The 18410-nt window shown below is 43.3% G+C and overlaps 1 protein-coding gene across 1 annotated transcript in view; it reads right to left on the bottom strand.

Annotated features, from left to right (window-relative positions):
* Positions 1-1639: 1639 nt before the first annotated feature.
* The window catches only part of LOC130284626 (centromere-associated protein E-like), a 98068-nt gene continuing 81297 nt past the window's right edge, over positions 1640-18410 (bottom strand). Inside the window, exons 5-7 of the mRNA XM_056535149.1 lie at positions 16311-16650; positions 15997-16203; positions 1640-4641 (exon numbers count right to left, since the gene is read on the bottom strand). Of these exons, the coding sequence (XP_056391124.1) occupies positions 2948-4641; positions 15997-16203; positions 16311-16650 (2241 nt within the window). The 3' untranslated portion in view covers positions 1640-2947. The remainder of the gene's footprint in view (positions 4642-15996; positions 16204-16310; positions 16651-18410) is intronic.

Genomic DNA, 18410 nt, shown 5'->3' with positions numbered 1-18410 from the left:
ATCATTTTAGCATCATAATTTATCCATTAATTTATTACCATATAAGCATGGCTCCCTGAGATCTAGCCTAACCTCAATCTAGATTTAATTGTTCCTATCCTGATGCCGGAGGGTCACTCGCCAGAATCTTAGTATCTCGGACAATCAAATCGAGTACACCAGATCAGTGTTATTTCTTTTCATAAGGCAGAGTATAGTGGCTAATACCATAGAGCAATAGCAGATCGGCTCACCTTCAATAGTTGTGCTACAGGAATCAGAAGTCTAGTATTCTTAGAACTGAACACAATAGGGACCCTACAGTGCCAACTTCTGTCTATTGGACTGTAAAATCCAAAAATGTGTCTTTCAACAAAGTGGTCTGCTCAACTGGATAAGAATAACTGAAAATACATCAAATACATTGAAGAAATAAGCAGAGAAAGGGATATATGCATAAAATAACTTCAAATCATGGTGGTCCTATCAGTGGTTGTCCTGTTACTGGGGTACTATAGGTTAGCTATGACATGATTCCATTTGACATGATCCCACATGAGGTAACAGGACACTACATGAGCCCACAATAGACTACAGGAGCAAACATGAGACTACCGGAGCCCACAAGAGACTACAGGAGCCTACAGGAGCAAACATGAGACTACAGGAGCCCACAAGAGACTACAGGAGCAAACATGAGACTACAGGAGCCCACAAGAGACTACAGGAGCAAACATGAGACTACAGGAGCCCACAAGAGACTACAGGAGCCTAAAGTAGCAAACATGAGACTACAGGAGCCCACATGAGACTACAGGAGCCCACAGAAGACTACAGGAGCCTAAAGGAGCAAACATGAGACTATAGGAGCCCACATGAGACTACAGGAGCACACATGAGACTACAAAAGCCCACAGAAGACTACAGGAGCCCACATGAGACTACAAGAGCCCACATAAGACTACAAGAGCCCACATGAGGATATAGGAGACCACATGAGGCTACATGAGCCCACATGAGGCTACAGGAGCCCACAGAAGACTACAGGAGCCCACAGAAGACTACAGGAGCCCACAGAAGACTACAGGAACCAACAGAAGATTACAGGTGCCCACAGAAGACTACAGGAGCCCACATGAGACTACAGGGCCCCACAGAAGATTGCAGGAGCCCACAGAAGACTACAGGAGCCCACATGAGACTACAGGAGCCCACAGAAGACTACAGGAGCCCACAGAAGACTACAGGAGCCCACAGAAGATTGCAGGTGCCCACAGACGACTACAGGAGCCCACATGAGACTACAGGAGCCCACAGAAGATTACAGGAGCCCACAGAAGACTACAGGAGCCCACATAAGTCTAAAGGAGCCCACAGAAGACTACAGGAGCCCACAGAAGACTAAAGGAGCCCACATGAGACTACAGGAGCCCACAGAAGACTACAGGAGCCCACAGAAGACTACGGGAACCCACAGATGACTACAGGAGCCCACATGAGACTACAGGAGCCCACATGAAATTTCATTAGCCCACATAGGACTGTAGGAGCCCACATTAGAATACATGATACCACATAAGACTACCCCAGAGGAGCTTTTACTATATCTTTAGTTTATGGTAGGAATAAACTGATTTTTTTTTTTTGTAGATCTGTTTTTATTAGTTTCATAGTTGTTAATAACAAATCAACAAACATCGTGACCGGCTCACAGGCCATGGTAAGGCGGGAATAATTCCAGAGGTAAATGGAGGACAAGATAAATGAACCTATTCAACCATATATAATGGTCAGTGAAATGTAAATGGAGTCTTTTTTGGAATGTTTTGGATTACAGTATTAGCTAGGATACAGATGAGGGTGTCATGGACATGATGACTCACTGGGGACCAATATATAATCTGCGGAGCCTCACATTTTTCCCAAAACCTCTCGAGGAGAACAGTTATGTAATATTGAATATAGCTGAACATGAAATAGTCATTCATGGGGAATTACTGGGGAAAAAAAAATCTCCACCTACCTCTGTATAGGGTACACTATGGATCCTTAGCAGAAATATATATTATTGCTTATGTCTATCCCAGTTCTGAAACCACCAGAAATCAATTTGTGCGTTCTAAGTCCTGTACTTTCTGGTTGTACTTCCTGGTTGAGCAGTTGCTCAGTACTACAATTCCCCCAATGTATTGCTATCCCTCAGCATAGTACTCCTACCTTGCCTACTCCTATTTCACAGCACTCCTGCCAGGTCCCTACCAAGAACTGTTGTATACATTTCCTGTCTGCTTCTCTGCCTGTGACATTGTTCAGCACAAGGCAGCGGGCTGTAACTCCAATCTTCCCTAAATTCCCCAATGAAGATATATATGTAAATATCTTTATGACAGAGATGGTGGTCAGAGGTGATGACATCACTCAGGGGGCAGGGCTAGAGGTCAGAGACAAGATCCAGCCATGCCTTCTGAAACCACAGGAGATGATATGTTGATATATTGGAAATATGGAGAAGCCAGGGATCTGCTGAGAAAGCAACACATTGGCAATGAGTGGACTACAACACATCCTGTTATGAGAAAGGGAGGGGACAGGGAGCTGCTGAGACAACACACAGACAATGAGAGGACTACACAACTTCTTGTCAGGAGAGAGGGGGGAGTGAGGGAGCTGCTGAGACAACACCACACTGACAATGAGAAGACTACACAACTTTCTTTCAGGGGTGAATGATACAATAACATGCTGAAGCCAGTACAATCTGTAATAACACTATATTAGTGAGTTACATATATTGGGTGGTAGTTTTATTTAAAACAAATAAATCAATTAATAAAGATTCAATCTGTTACTAAAAATCCTGGGCAGTAGAACTTCTATATATAAAGGATCTCCCAGGCTTTGGCTGCTTCTATGGAGGAAGACATATGGAGAATTCTGGGTTGTAGTATCCATAGAGATGAGACTTTGATTAACATTTTTCTTTTCCTCCATGTATTACATTCAGTAGATCATTTATAAGTAAAGCATTTCCCTCCAGTGTTGACATCTGTTGTTTTATTTTGGTTTCAAGCTTTTGGATTTCTTCATCCTGTTGCTCTATTGTACATTTCATCTGCTCTATCTGGTCATTCTCTGGAGTTAAGCTTAGTTTCTCTGTAGCGTTCTTCCACGAATTACACATTGCACCAGTATTACTGTGGGTTCTGTGCTGTAGAGAACCTTCCTCCATCGAGTTAAATCCTTTTTGAAAGTCCTGACCCCCGTGTTCATGTTCATTTTCTTGTCGGGGTATTGGGCTCCTCTCTTCACATCGTTGTGATTCTCCAGCTTGGATTCCTTGTTTCCAGTTGTGTCCATCGTGCTCTTGCCTTGATCTATTCTCCATGTTCTGAATATATTTTCGTAGCTGTTGAATTTCCTGTTTCATCTTCTCGAATGCTGTGTTTTTCTCCTTGATGGTCCTGTCCTGGCCCTGCAGATCTTTGTGGATCGTCTCTATAGTGAGTTGTTTCTCTTTAATGTTTTTAATCTCATTTGTTAGTTGTTCTTCTTTTTCTCTTAGTCTCTTCTTCAGTTCTTGAATTGTCTGCCCGTTCTCCTGGATGACCTCGTCTTTCTCCTTTAAGGTCCTTTCCTTGCCCTGCAGATCTTTGTGGAGCGTCTCTATAGTGAGTTGTTTCTCTTTAATGTTTTTAATCTCATTTGTTAGTTGTTCTTCTTTTTCTCTTAGTCTCTTCTTCAGTTCTTGAATTGTCTGCCCGTTCTCCTGGATGACCTCGTCTTTCTCCTTTAAGGTCCTTTCCTTGCCCTGCAGATCTTTGTGGAGCGTCTCTATAGTGAGTTGTTTCTCTTTAATGTTTTTAATCTCATTTGTTAGTTGTTCTTCTTTTTCTCTTAGTCTCTTCTTCAGTTCTTGAATTGTCTGCCCGTTCTCCTGGATGACCTCGTCTTTCTCCTTTAAGGTCCTGTCCTGGCCCTGCAGATCTTTGTGGAGCGTCTCTATAGTGAGTTGTTTCTCTTTAATGTTTTTAATCTCATTTGTTAGTTGTTCTTCTTTTTCTCTTAGTCTCTTCTTTAGTTCTTGAATTGTCTGCCCGTTCTGCTGGATGACCTCGTCTTTCTCCTTTAAGGTCCTTTCCTTGCCCTGCAGATCTTTGTGGAGCGTCTCTATATCATGTTGCTTCTTCTCTATGGTCCTCTTTTTCTCTTTTAGGATCTTTTGTTGAACATTCTCATTTTCACTCATCTTATTGAGTAGGCTTCTGTTTTTACTTTGAAGTTCCTTATTTTCCTGGTGCAGCCTTTGTATTTCTACCTCCATTTTTGTATGATCTGCTTTCATTATTTTCTTCAAATTCTTCCATTTTGCATAAGCATCTTCAAATGTGTTGTCCACCTGAGCTGCAGCCTCAGGACTCTGAAGATTTAACCTTGTGAGGTCTAGAGACATTTTTTTCACCTCTGGTTCTCCTGAATCATGGTCACTCTTCCAGGTTATATCCCTAGCACTGGACACATCTCTCTCTTTACTATATGCTGTAAATGAAGTCCCTGGAGGTGGGGGATGGTCATCTTCTCTGTTCTGGGGATGTTCCTGACCCAGGCTCGTTCCAGGCTTGGCTGACTTTGTAGATTTCCTGTCAAAATCATCCTGTGAATAATCTACATGAGGAGGAATAAATAAACAGAAAACGTTGAGTTACTTTCTGTTTGTTGGGTCTGTAAATTTCAATGTATCCATCATTATAATCTGTCAGAGACATCTCAATAGTTTTTGCCGGTTGGGGTTTGAGTGATCAGTAGAACGAGAAGGAGAAGTGTCTGCTCAGCGCGTTCTCTCCTGGATCTCCATGACCTGGATAGCCACATAATTTGTGCAGCAGCATGAACCTCTCCCCATTTGTTTTAGTGATCAGTCAGGGTCTGAACAGTAAGACCCCAGCAAAGAAAAACTTCTGCCATGCCCCTAGCACTTATCAAAAGTTTTTAATAATGACAGATACACTTTAAGTCTAAAATAAATTATATCACTGTGACATCAGCATCTCACATTAACATTGTAATAACTGGCCAGAGATTTGACTCAAAGGAAAATACAGAAATTTAAGTGTCTTAAAGGAACATTCCGATTTCAGCAGATACAGGTTATTTTTTGTCCAATGAAAAGTTATACAATATTCCGATATACTTGCTCACAGTTTTCCAGACCTCTGCTTGCTGTTGTACCTTCATTGTTTTCTTCCAGTGAATGATAATGTGTCCTGGACATGTAATGGACACAGGTACGTGGCTCGTCCTCGTCCAGGTATCATACGACCAGGAAAGGTTATTACAAAAAATTCTCTTAACCCTTTAATGACTGCCCATACGTGTATTTATGATGGTCACTAAGAGGCCTTTGACTAGAATCCCCTTTGCCACGATTGCTGGAGCTGCACTGTCAGAAAGACATTTGGGCCCCTGTGCTAACTGCAAGGACCACAGAACCCAACCCTGGAAATCTACTTGTTGTGGTTAAATCAAGTAATGGCTCTGAGGGCTCTGTTACCCCATATGCAGCCTGACCACAAGATCCCCAGGTGCTGATATGTTTTCACAGCAGTGAGGGGCCAGAGTATTATATCAGTGATCAGAAGATCACCATTTAAGAAAGTCCCATAATTGGACTAGATAAAAGAAAAATAGTAAAATAATTATAAAAAAATAAATAAATCCCCCCCCCAAGATAAAAGAAAGCCCCATTAAAATACATAATAGATAAGATTATTATTATTATTATTATTATTAATAATAATAATAACAATAATAATAAGCAATCAAAAATAAAAACAGTCTGCACACTGCAGTGTATGAGTAGCCAGCCCACCGGCTATCCTTCCTGCTGTAGTACACAGAGTGCAGAGATCCACTCCATTCAGACCAAGGATCCTCTAGCACAGTTCATATATATGAGGGATGAACTCACTTAAAGGAGGTACTGTGTATATATGCTACAGTTAACACCGTTTTTTTTTAGTTGAAACTGGCTTTCCTTAGTGAAAACCAGTTTTGACTGAGTACTTTTGTGAAAACTTGAATTTACTGCTGTTCCCTAGTTCAAACCAGGTTTTTTAGTAAACGTCTTTATTCAAACTAGAATGGTACTGCTAATACAAAAAACGAATGTTGTATCCTATATGTTATACTGAATATTATTGTACCCTCAACAGATGCTATGTCATAGAAATGTTAATTCGAAATTAACACATTTAATTGCTTTTAACTGATTTGTTTATCTCAAACAGGTTTCCCTAGTCAAAACTAGTTTTTAAACCAATTTCAATTATACAAACCAGGCTAATACCTCCTCTGAGTCATCTAATACCTTGTGTGATGGTGCACCAATACCAAAGTATTCCTTATAATATTCCTGAGTTTCTGATGTATTCTGTAGGTAACTGAGGCCATTTACCTATGTGTTATGGAGGGGGCAGAGTGGACTGTTGTCATGGATGGTAGGGCTGGACATGAGATGGACACAGGAAGATGCTGACCAAAGGAATGCAAATTATTCCTGCTGCCCACCTCAGGTCTTGGGGAAGACACCTTGGAGATGCTAGTGGTGCCCCCCTTTCCCTACAGGAATCTGGAATGATAAGAAGAGCTGGATGGGGGATTGGCTGTGTGATGTCCCAGATTCAGGACCTGATGTTAGTACAGAGTCTGCTAGGACATGTAGTACCCCAGTAGTTGGGGAGCCTTGTGCTGGAGTTGCTGTTATGATCTCAGGGGTAAGAGTTGCTGTTAATACAACATTGTGCCCTGGAGATTGTGCCCCAGAATCTGGAGAGTTGCTTGGATAGAGAAGCTGAGGCGGAGGCCGCCCTCTGGAACAAGGGATCGTGTTGGTGTTATCTGAGGACTTAGATGTGGACCCCTGTGAACTGAGGAGCGGATGTGAGGACCGGACCTCCCAGGGGACTTGAGGTACCACTAGACATAGAGCTGTTATCTGTGGACTGTGGACAATATATTGAAGTGTTGGACCCTGAGCTGAATCCCAGGATCTGCAGTGTGAATTCGGGTAGAAAAACAGACATGGTCGCACATCTACAATCTTGTATAATGATCTGATTGCTTCTCAGCATAATATCAAAAACTAACAGGTTGTTAGTATACATTTTTGATCAAAAAGTACAAGCCCACTCGCCACGTCAAGGCCACCTATCCAGAGTGGGTCCCTAACGTCCCTAGCATAAAATGGCGCAGCACCGGGCGGCGACCACCACCGCCTCGACGCCAATGCCCACAGGGGGGAACGACCAACCGGCAGAGCGGCCCCAATGCCACTCAAACCAGTCCATGGGCCGCACCCCCCCCCCCCCCCCCCGCAGACATGGCGCCACGGCAGCAACGGACACCACACAGCACCACACCAGTGTGAACAGGGATGTAATAGCTCACTTACCATACTCTCCCAGTCAGACTGGGAGGCAGCTAGGAAAGAAATGGCCCATGTGTAGCTAACTACTGCTTATATAGGGTTGGGCTGAGGGGGTGGGGAAGAGTGCAGCACATGTTAAAACAAAGAAAAAGGAGGGGATAGAAATCACAGTGTGAATTTGGGTAGAAAAACAGACATGGTGCACATCTACAATCTTGTATAATGATCTGATTGCTTCTCAGCATAATATCAAAAACTAACAGGTTGTTAGTATACATTTTTGATCAAAAAGTACAAGCCCACTCGCCACGTCAAGGCCACCTATCCAGAGTGGGTCCCTAACGTCCCTAGCATAAAATGGCGCAGCACCGGGCGGCGACCACCACCGCCGCGACGCCAATGCCCACAGGGGGGAACGACCCACCGGCAGAGCGGCCCCAATGCCACTCAAACCAGTCCATGGGCCGCACCCCCCCGCAGACACGGCGCCACGGCAGCAACGGACACCATTGTTCCCACTGACTGTGCCCTTCTGTTGCCCATTGTTTGCCCAGTGACTGTGCCCTTCTGTTGCCCATTGTTTGCCCAGTGACTGTGCCCTTCTGTTGCCCATTGTTTGCCCAGTGGCTGTGCCCTTCTGTTGCCCATTGTTTGCCCAGTAACTGTGCCCTTCTGTTGCCCATTGTTTGTCCAGTGACTGTGCCCTTCTGTGGCCCATTATTTGCCCACACTCAGGATCACCCCTCATCCTGTGGATTGTGTTTTCTGATCTCTGCCATTAAACCTGGTGCTGTTCTCCCATCTCTTGCTCTGTTGATTGTGTGACAATCCCTGAGTGGCGAACCCCGTCACACGTTGCATCATCAAGTGCCTGATACATACCAGCTAATATCTCCTCTGAGTCAACTTATACAGTGGTCCCTCAAGTTACAATACTAATCGGTTCCAGGATGACCTTTGTGTGTATTGGAACTAAACAAAAAAAGGGAGGAAAAAAAGCAAATTGGACATAATGTCACCAAACTCCAAAAATGGGCTGGACAAAATTATTGGCACCCTTTCAAAATTGTGGATAAATAAGATTGTTTCAAGCATGTGATGTTCCTTCATACTCATCTGGGGCAAGTAACAGGTGTGGGCAATATAAAAATAACACCTGAAAGCAGATAAAAAGGAGAGAAGTTCACTTAGTCTTTGCATTGTGTGTCCGTGTGTGCCAAACTAGGCATGGACAACAGAAAGAGGAAGAGAACTGTCTGAGGACTTGAGAACCAAAATTGTGGAAAAAAAGATCAACATGTTACAAGTCCATCTCCAGAGATCTAGATTTGTCTTTGTCCACAGTGCGCAACATTATCAAGAAGTTTACAACCCATGGCACTGTAGCTAATCTCCATGGACGTGGACAGAAGAGAAACATTGATGAAAGGTGTCAATGTAGAATAGTCCGGATGGTGGATAAGCAGCCCCAAACAAGTTCCAAAGATATTCAAGCTGTCCTGCAGGCTCAGGGAGCATCAGTGTCAGTGTGAACTATCCGTCAACATTTAAATGAAATGAAATGCTTTGGCAGGAGACCCAGGAGGACCCCACTATGGAGGAGACCCAGGAGGACCCCACTATGGAGGAGACCCAGGAGGACCCCACTATGGAGGAGACCCAGGAGGACCCCTATGCTGACACAGAGACATAAAAAAGAAAGACTACATTTTACAAAAATGAACTTGAGTAACCACAATCCTTCTGGAAAACGTCTTGTAGACAGATGAGACCAAGATAGAGCTTTTTGGTAAAGCACATCATTCTACTGTTTACCAAAAATGGAATGAGGCCTACAAAGAAAAGAGCACAGTACCTACAGTGAATATGGTGGAGGTCAATGATGTTTAGGGTTGTTTTGCTGCCTCTGGCCCTTGGGGCCTTGAATGTGTACAAGACATCACAAAATTTGAGGATTATCAACTGACACTGTACAGCCCAGTGTCAGAAAGCTGGGTTTGTGTCTGAGATCTTGGGTTTTCCAGCAGGACAATGACCCCAAACATATGTCAAAAAGCCCCCAGAAATGGATGGTAACAAAGCGCTGGAGAGTTCTGAAGTGGCAGCAATGAGTCCAGATCTAAATCCCATTGATCACCTGTGGAGAGAGCTTATAATTACTTAATTAATTAATTAATTAAGCCCTTCACTGCCAAGAAATGCGAGCAATGACGTCAGATCCCCTCCCCCTGTAAGAGCAAGACTCCGTCTTCTTGCAGATTGTTGACCTATGATATCCTCAGACAGCTGTGCATTAAGTACAGTAACAAATGGCTACCCCTTTTGGGGGGGAGGGGACATATGTTCCACATCCACATCCAGAAAGGAGTTCTCCAAGAAGTTCCTTCTTCTCAGAGGGGTCAGGGGGTTTACTCCCCAATCTTCATAGTCCCCAAGCAGGGGGGGGTCTTAGTGTCTAATGATAGATCACAATTATCTAAATTAATTCATGGTAAAGAAACACCTTCATATGGAGTCAATACAGTCAGCTGTAATGAATATCAAGGAAGGAGACTTTCTAGCCCAGATGGATCTCCAGGACACATACCTGCACATCCTCTCTTCCCATCTCAGGTTCCTCAGAATTGCTCTTCTGGAGAATGACAGACTCTTCACTATCAGTTTATATGCCTGCTGTTCGGCATCAGCTCAGCACCCCGTCTCTTTACCAAGGTGGCAGTGGTTCTGACAGCACCCTTAAAGGGGTTGTGCACTGCCCTGACTTTCGGAGCTCCGCTCACAGCGTCCGGAAGTTCATTACTCCGAACGCTGTGTGCGGTATTCCGTGTTGGCGGCTGCCGGGCGTGACGTCACGCCCGCCCCCTCTACCAAAGTCTATGGGAAGGGGGCGTGACAGCGGTCGTGCCCCCTTCCCATAGACTTTCCTTGAGGGGGCGGGCGAGACGTCACGAGGGGGTGGGCGAGACGTCACGAACATCCCTAGACCACTCTGCAGATGTTGGAGGAGCTTGGGTTCCTCGTCAACCAGAAGAAGTTGATACTTGTACCAACTACCAGGGTTTAATTCCTCAGGTGTTTCTATCCTAAGAAAGGAAACTGAAGATACGCAAGTCAAACAACTGAAATCTCTGTCTGCTTGCAAAGTTGGCTTTGCTGTGAGCGTTCTCAGTCTTCTTACTTCTGCAATAGATGCGGTCCTGTGGGAAAAATCTCATTTCCATCCTCTACAGATTCACATCCTGAACCACTGGAATGGATCTCCTACAGGTGTGGGAGCCAGAATAAAGACATCATCTTCAGTCAGAGCAGGCCTCAAGTGGTGGTGGAGACCTTAGCACTTAGCTCAGGGAATCTCTCTTATTCTTCTTCTTCGTCTTCATATAGTGGTCACGACGGATGCATCAGACTTGGGCTGTGGTACCCATGCTGAGGGATGCTGGGTTCAGAGGAGATGGTCAAACCCAGACAGGTCGATTTCATCCAACCTGAAGGAACTGAAAGCAGTCGAGCTGGCCTTTCTCCACCTCCAGGACCTACTACCCCCTCAGGTGGTGCAAGTTCAGCCGGACAATCTAACCGCTATGTTTTACCTCAACAAGCAGGGGGTACAAGGAGTCTGTCTCTAGCGAAGGAGTGCAAGGCCATCATGTCTTGGGTGGAGAGGAATGTTCTAGCGCTGTCAAATATTTACATCAAGGGCTCTCTATACTGCCAAGCGAACTGGTTGAGCCAGAACTTTCTCCTTCCTGCAGAATGGGAGTTGAACCCACAGATCTTCAAGAGAATAATCAGCAGGTGGGGAACTCCTCATGTGGATGTCATGGCAACATCAGATAACAAGAATCTGCCGACTTTTTGCTCTTTGTCCAGATCAGGTGCCCCCTGGCGATAGACGGTCTCTACCTGGAGGGGATGTTCAGTTATGTTTTTCCTCCCATTCCTCCATTTATTTGAGTCCTGAAGAAGATCTGGGATGAGAAAATAAAAGTGATAGTGATAACTCCCTTTTGGCCGAGGAGGGCCTGGTTTCCTCTAGTATTGAGCTTGTCGACAGACACTTTTTGGAAGCTACCAATCCCCCGGATCTTCTATTTCAAGCAGGAATGCTCCATCAAGACCTGAACAGGCTGCAGATCACTGCATGGTGGATGAATACTCCTCCCTCCTGAGGAAGGGTCTCTCTGAAGAATTGGTGGAAACTATTCTTGCATATTGTGTATGGAAAATCTATACACCTTGGTGTTTGAGGAAGGCGATCGGCCCTCAAGAAGTGACGTCTGTTTTACAATATTTGCAAGAGGGTTTTTAAAAGGCCTTCAGGCCGAATACCTTAAAAGGTGCACCTTACACCTATAAATTCCCAACTTAACGGAATCTTCTCAGGAGTTCTTTTAATCTCTAGATTCTTTGAGACCATCCGTCCATCATCTGTACCATCTGTACCAGATTAGACGTCTTGGCATCTGAGGGGGTCAGCCTTGGGCAGACAAGTGCTACAATCATTAATCCACCCATTTATTTTCTCATATTGATTTGTATGTCCCTTTGTTGTGCTGCCTGAGGACGATCAGGAGAATTAAATTTACCTTTGGTGACATTTTCATTTCCTGGAGTCTGAAGGCAGCACAAATACACCCCCCCCCCCACCAATAAAAACGTATTGCTGCAAACAATATGCATGGGTGTGGTCTTTGCTTGCCTTTATAGGCTTCCTAGCAGCGCATGGGTTAATCACTAATTTGTCTATTGTCTAAAATGTCAAAAGTCAAATATCGATGGTTTTATATTCTATCATGTGTATCTACGCTGCAGGGGCTGGAAGTCAGAAAAGAAGTCTTATAATTACACTGAATCCTAAAGGGTCTGACCTTCTATACAGATGACCTGCTTCTCTGTATAGGGTGTATTAAGCTGTGGTAAAGGTCCCAACATGGCTATATAAGAAGACATGACTGAGATATATATATAAGAAGACATGGCCTATATATATATATACATACACACACACATACACACACACACCAGAGCTCTGTATATTGTGTGTGGAGCTGTGGTAAAGGTCCCAGCATGGTTATATAAGAAGACATGGCCGATTATAGATAAACCAGAGCTCTGTATAGGATGTATGGAGTTGGGGTAAAGGTCCCATCATGGTTATATAAGGAGACATGGCCGATTATAGATATACCAGAGCTCTGTATAGGGTGTATGGAATTGGGGTAAAGGTCCCATCACGTTTATATAAGGAGACATGGCCGATTATATATATATATATATATATATATAGAGAGAGAGAGAGAGAGAGAGAGAGAGAGAGAGAGAGAGAGAGAGAGAGAGAGAGTTAGGAGTAGCCGTATTAGTCCACTGATGCAAAAAGCAAAATCATCGGTAGTTGCAGTATCTTGTAATACCTTTTTTATTGGACTAACATAGATGAACAAGATTTTGTAGAGAAGCTTTCGGGATTCCTCTCTTTATCAAGTCATAAGCATTTCTGAGCTCACAAGGAGAAAACACACATTCTATCTCACAAAATATGCAGGGGTTAAAACAACATATGTGGAGAATGGACATTAAGTTGGGCCATAAATTGTATAGCAATAGGAGGATAGATACAGATAAGGATGAGGGGGAGAGGTGAGAATGGTGAAGATAGATACAGATAAGGATGAGGGGGGGGGAGAGGTGAGAATGGTGATGATAGATACAGATAAGGATGAGGGGGGGGGGGGGAGAGGTGAGAATGGTGATGATAGATACAGATAAGGATGAGGGGGGGCGGGGGGGGGGGGGCTGGAGAGCAAAGGTGAGAACGGTGATTATGCTGGACAGAGGAGAAATCTGGAAACCCTGGCAGACCAATAATAACAGGTATGGACACTAACTGAACAGATATCTGGTTTGGTAGAAAACACGCTAAAACCCTTTGTTACACGCACCAGCAGCTTCATACAGGACACCACTGACTTTCTTAACAAACTGAGTCAGATTACGAACTTGCCTGCCAACTCCATATTGGTTACAATGGATGTAGAATCTCTGTATAGTAACATCCCACACAGAGATGGAATTGAGGCCTGGTCATTGTTCCTCTCCTCCCAGACCCACAACCAGAAATACAGCCCTCAGATCATCACCAAACTAATAGAATTCATTCTCACACACAACTACTTCAGCTTCAACAATGAAAACCTACAGATGATGGGAACTGCTATGGGGACCAGGATGGCACCACAATATGCCAATCTGTTCATGGCTGACCTTGAAGAGCGATTCCTGAATACCCAAATTCACAAACCCTACAGATACTACAGATACATTGATGATATTTTCATTGTTTCGACTGAAGGAGACGATAAACTCAATGTCATGAGGCCTTCAACACATTTAATCCATCCATCAAACTCAAAATGGACTTCTCTACAGAAAGTGTAAACTATAACTATAAACGAGGACACAATACAGACATCTGTATACAGAAAACCCACAGACCGATCCAGCTATCTACACAATTCAAGTTCCCATCCGTCCCACACCAAGAAAGGCATAATATACAGCCAAGCCATCAGGTACCACCGCATCTGCTCCAACCCTGATGACAGAGACATCTACAAACGCTAGCTGAGAAATGTAAACAAAAAGGTTACAAACCAAGGACCATCCATAAGAAAATCCACTCTGCTCTTCAAACACCACGTGAACACCTGCTGCAATACAGAGAGAAACAAACCTCATCACGCATACCACTGGTAACCACATACAATCCCACCCTTGAGGAAATACGCAAAATCATCAAGGACCTGCAGCCAATACTAGCAGAAGATGAGGTGTTAAAGCAAATCTTTCCTGAACCACCCATCTTGGCCTTCAGACAACCACCCAACTTAAAACAAAAGCTGGTCAATAGGAAACTACCCACAGACACATCAGATACAGACAATGGGACCAAACCCTGCGCCAAACCGCGCTGTGAACTCTGTCAACACATCTGCACAAATTCTGAGGCCTCCCACAACAACAAGACATACAGCATCAAGGGACAATACTCCTGCACCACAGAGAATGTAGTCTACATGATACAATGCACCAAGTGTGACCTGAGATGTTACATTGGTGAGACCAGTCAGCCACTCAATAAAAGGATGAACCTCCACAGATCGGCCATCAACAACCATAGAGAAAAGGACTATTGCACCCCAGGTGGACACCATTTCACCCAAACAGGTCACTCCCAACAGGACCTCAAAATCAAGATCCTGAAAGGAAACTTCAAGAACATCCAGGAAAGAAAGACATTTGAAGCCAAAATGATAGTTATTAAGACTCCAAGAACCGAGGACTTAATGTGGATTTAAGCTTCTTATCCCATTATCAAAGTTTCCTATAACCTTTGCTAAACTGTCTTCCCTCTCCCTGCTCTAACACCATCACACCCCTGCTCCCCCTCCCCTGTCTAAGTCTTTTCTTCAGTCTATGGGTTTGTAGTAAAATTGTCCTTTCTCCTCCGTCCAGCATAATCACCACTCCCACCTCTCCCCCCCCCTCATCCTTATCTGTATCTATCGTCACCATTCTCACCTCTCCCCCCCCCCCTCATCCTTATCTGTATCTATCATCACCATTCTCACCTCTCCCCCTCATCCTTATCTGTATCTATCGTCCTATAGCTATGCAATTTATGGCCCAACTTAATGTCCATTCTCCACATATGTTGTTTTAACCCCTGCATATTTTGTGAGATAGAACGTGTGTTTTCTCCTTGTAAGCTCAGAAATGCTTATGACTTGATAAAGAGAGGATTCCTAAAAGCTTCTCTACAAAATCTTGTTCATCTATGTTAGTCCAATAGAAAAGGTATTACAAGATACTGCAACTACCGATGATATATATATATATATATATACATATATATATATATATATATATATATATATATATATATATATATATATACCAGAGCTCTGTATAGGGGGTGTGGAGCTGTGGTAAAGGTCCTATCATGGTTATAGAAGGCGACATGGCCGAAATACACACCAGATCTCTGTATAGGGTGTATGGAGCTGTAGGAAAGGTCCCATCATGGTTATAGAGGGAGACATGACCGATATATATATATATATATATATATATATATATATATATATCTAGCAATGTCATACACAGGCAGCACTCCAGATTAAGGTGCAAAATAGAAGTGGCTTTATTCACACTAAATAGTGCAAGGCTACGTTTCGACCACCTCTCGTGGTCTGCATCAGGCCTGATGCAGACCACGAGAGGTGGTCAAAATGTCGCCTTGCACTATTTGGTGTGAATAAAGCCACTTCTATTTTGCACCTTAATCTGGAGTGCTGCCTGTGTTTGACATTGCTGTATCTAGAGGGGCCTTGGGGCTCAGGTCCGATCACAGCGTGCACCATTTACTTCTGGACTCTTGTGTGCTGCTCTACCTGCTGTATATATATATATATATATATATATATATATATATATATATATATATATATACCAGATCTCTGTATATGGGGGTATGGAGCTGTGGTGAAGGTCCCATCATGGTTATATAAGGAGACATGACGGATATATATACATACCAGTGTCCATGTTATCCCAGGTTGGTATTTTCTTCCATATAATTTTCTTTATTTCTTCAAAGTTATCATTGTTCTCCTTTTTCTCACTGAACAGATATAGATCCCAGGCTAGTCTTGTAATGCTGGGCTGTCCTTCCAGTATCCTCCTCTTCTCTGATTGGTCAGCTTTCTTCAGATCATCGACCACCACAATGACGTTTTCCTTCCCTGTAGAAATGGTCAAGAAAGAATTATAAATATACAGAATATGCACAGAATCTCATAGTCCTGTAATGGCGTCTATCCGCACAGGTCACATGATGCTTCTTACTCACCAAGACATTTAGACAGATCTTTGAGCTCCTCATTGTACAAGGAGTCGGTGACGTCCGTGATGTTGAGTCGTCCCTGTTTCTGTGTGTGGTACAAGATGGCGAATGAGCACTGTGAGATCTCTTGGTAAAATCCTGTGTAACTATTAGTGATGTAGACTCCATGGACATCTATAGACCGGTCCAATGTCCTCAGCCTATCCACCAACCACACATAGTTACTCTGCGCAGACCTCGAGAAGACGTTAATTTTCAGTCTTTTGGTGACGTGGTGACTATTTTTTGGCTGTATTTGTTTCTGATTTAGATTCTGTATGGAACCTGAAGACGTTTCACCGCTTTTCTGAAAGTGAATAGATTTATGAGTCGCCATCTCTATCCTATATAGTTATCACATCCAGCCCACACGACCAGGCGTACGGACATGTCCACGCCTCTCGGAAAAGAGTGCGTGGCCTAAAAAACACAATATAAACAGAACATTTTCTCTAATACTCTTACTCTACGCTGCCACCGTGACACATTCACTCTCGGCTCCCTTGAGCACGCGCTGCTCCCTTATGAGCCAGTGGCACAACTCAAATACACACTGTTTGTAGGTCCCCATGTCTTCCCTGCACACATGACCTCGGCTGTGATGTTAAAGGGGTACTCTGCTTCCACACAGACCTATCACATTAGGCCCTATACATGGGCTACACACACACCCCAAAACCAGTCCACACACCCACACACAAATACGCTGCCACCATCTATCAGTAGGCCGATAGAACGCCTCCGATCATACACCGATTCTTACACTCTGCACTTTATGACACTGAAACTATGGTAACACTTATACACTGATACAACTATATAAGGCTATAGGGCTATAGGTTCTAGGGCTGTAAGTTATAGCTTTAACCCCTTAAGGACGCAGGGCTTTTCCGTTAAAAAATTATACTTTTAAAAATCAAATCCCTTTCAATTTTGCACCAAAAAATCCATATGATGGTTTATTTTTAGTGCCACCAATTCTACTTTGTAATGACGTCAGTCATTTTACCATAAAAATCTACAGCGAAACGGAAAAAAAATTATAATTGTGCGACAAAATTTAAGAAAAAACACAATTTTGTAAGTTTGGGGGCTTCCGTTTCTACGCAGTAAATTTTTCAGTAAAAATGACACCTTATCATTATTCTGTAGGTCCATACGATTAAAATGATCCCCTACTTATATAGGTTTGATTTTGTCGTACTTCTGGAAAAAATCATAACTACATGCATGAAAATTTATGTTTAAAATTATCATATTCCGACCCTATAACTTTTTTATTTTTATGTGTACAGGCCGGTATGAGGACTCATTTTTTGTGCCATGATCTGAAGTTTTTATTGGTACCATTTTTGTATTGATCAGACTTTTTGATCGCTTTTTATTCATTTTTTCATGATCTAAGAAGTGACCAAAAATACGCTATTTTGGACTTTAGAATTTTTTTTGTGCATACACCATTGACCGTGCGGTTTAATTAACAATATATTTTTATAGTTCGGACATTTAAGCATGTGGCGATACCATATATGTTTATTTTTATTATGGTTACACATTTTTTATATAAGCAAAATGTCCAGCGCGAATATGAAGGAACTGGATGTTCATTCCAATAGCCAAAAAGACAAGGAGAACATGACAAGGTGACGTGTTTCGGTCCTAAGACTGGACCTTAGTCATACACTAGTATACAGTGAGTACAAACCTTATATAGGTGGCCCCTCAAACAACAACCAGTAATCCGGCCGCATCTGAATAGGGTCCTCCTCCTCTTTCCGTGACGTGGGGGTGACCCCTCCGTGACGTGGGGGTGATAGGTTTTCCCTTGGTTCCTTCTTTGTCTCCGCTTTTTCCTCCTCATCTTCTTATCTTTTCTCCGGGTTTTACCTATCACCCCCACGTCACGGAAAGAGGAGGAGGACCCTATTCAGATGCGGACGGATTACTGGTTGTTGTTTGAGGGGCCACCTATATAAGGTTTGTACTCACTGTATACTAGTGTATGACTAAGGTCCAGTCTTAGGACCGAAACGCGTCACCTTGTCATGTTCTCCTTGTCTTTTTGGC

This window comes from Hyla sarda, chromosome 8 (assembly GCF_029499605.1).
Source record: "Hyla sarda isolate aHylSar1 chromosome 8, aHylSar1.hap1, whole genome shotgun sequence".
In the NCBI taxonomy this organism is placed as follows: Eukaryota; Metazoa; Chordata; class Amphibia; order Anura; family Hylidae; genus Hyla; species Hyla sarda.
Note: the sequence above shows the minus strand (reverse complement) of the source record. Positions and strands in the feature narration are given on the sequence as shown.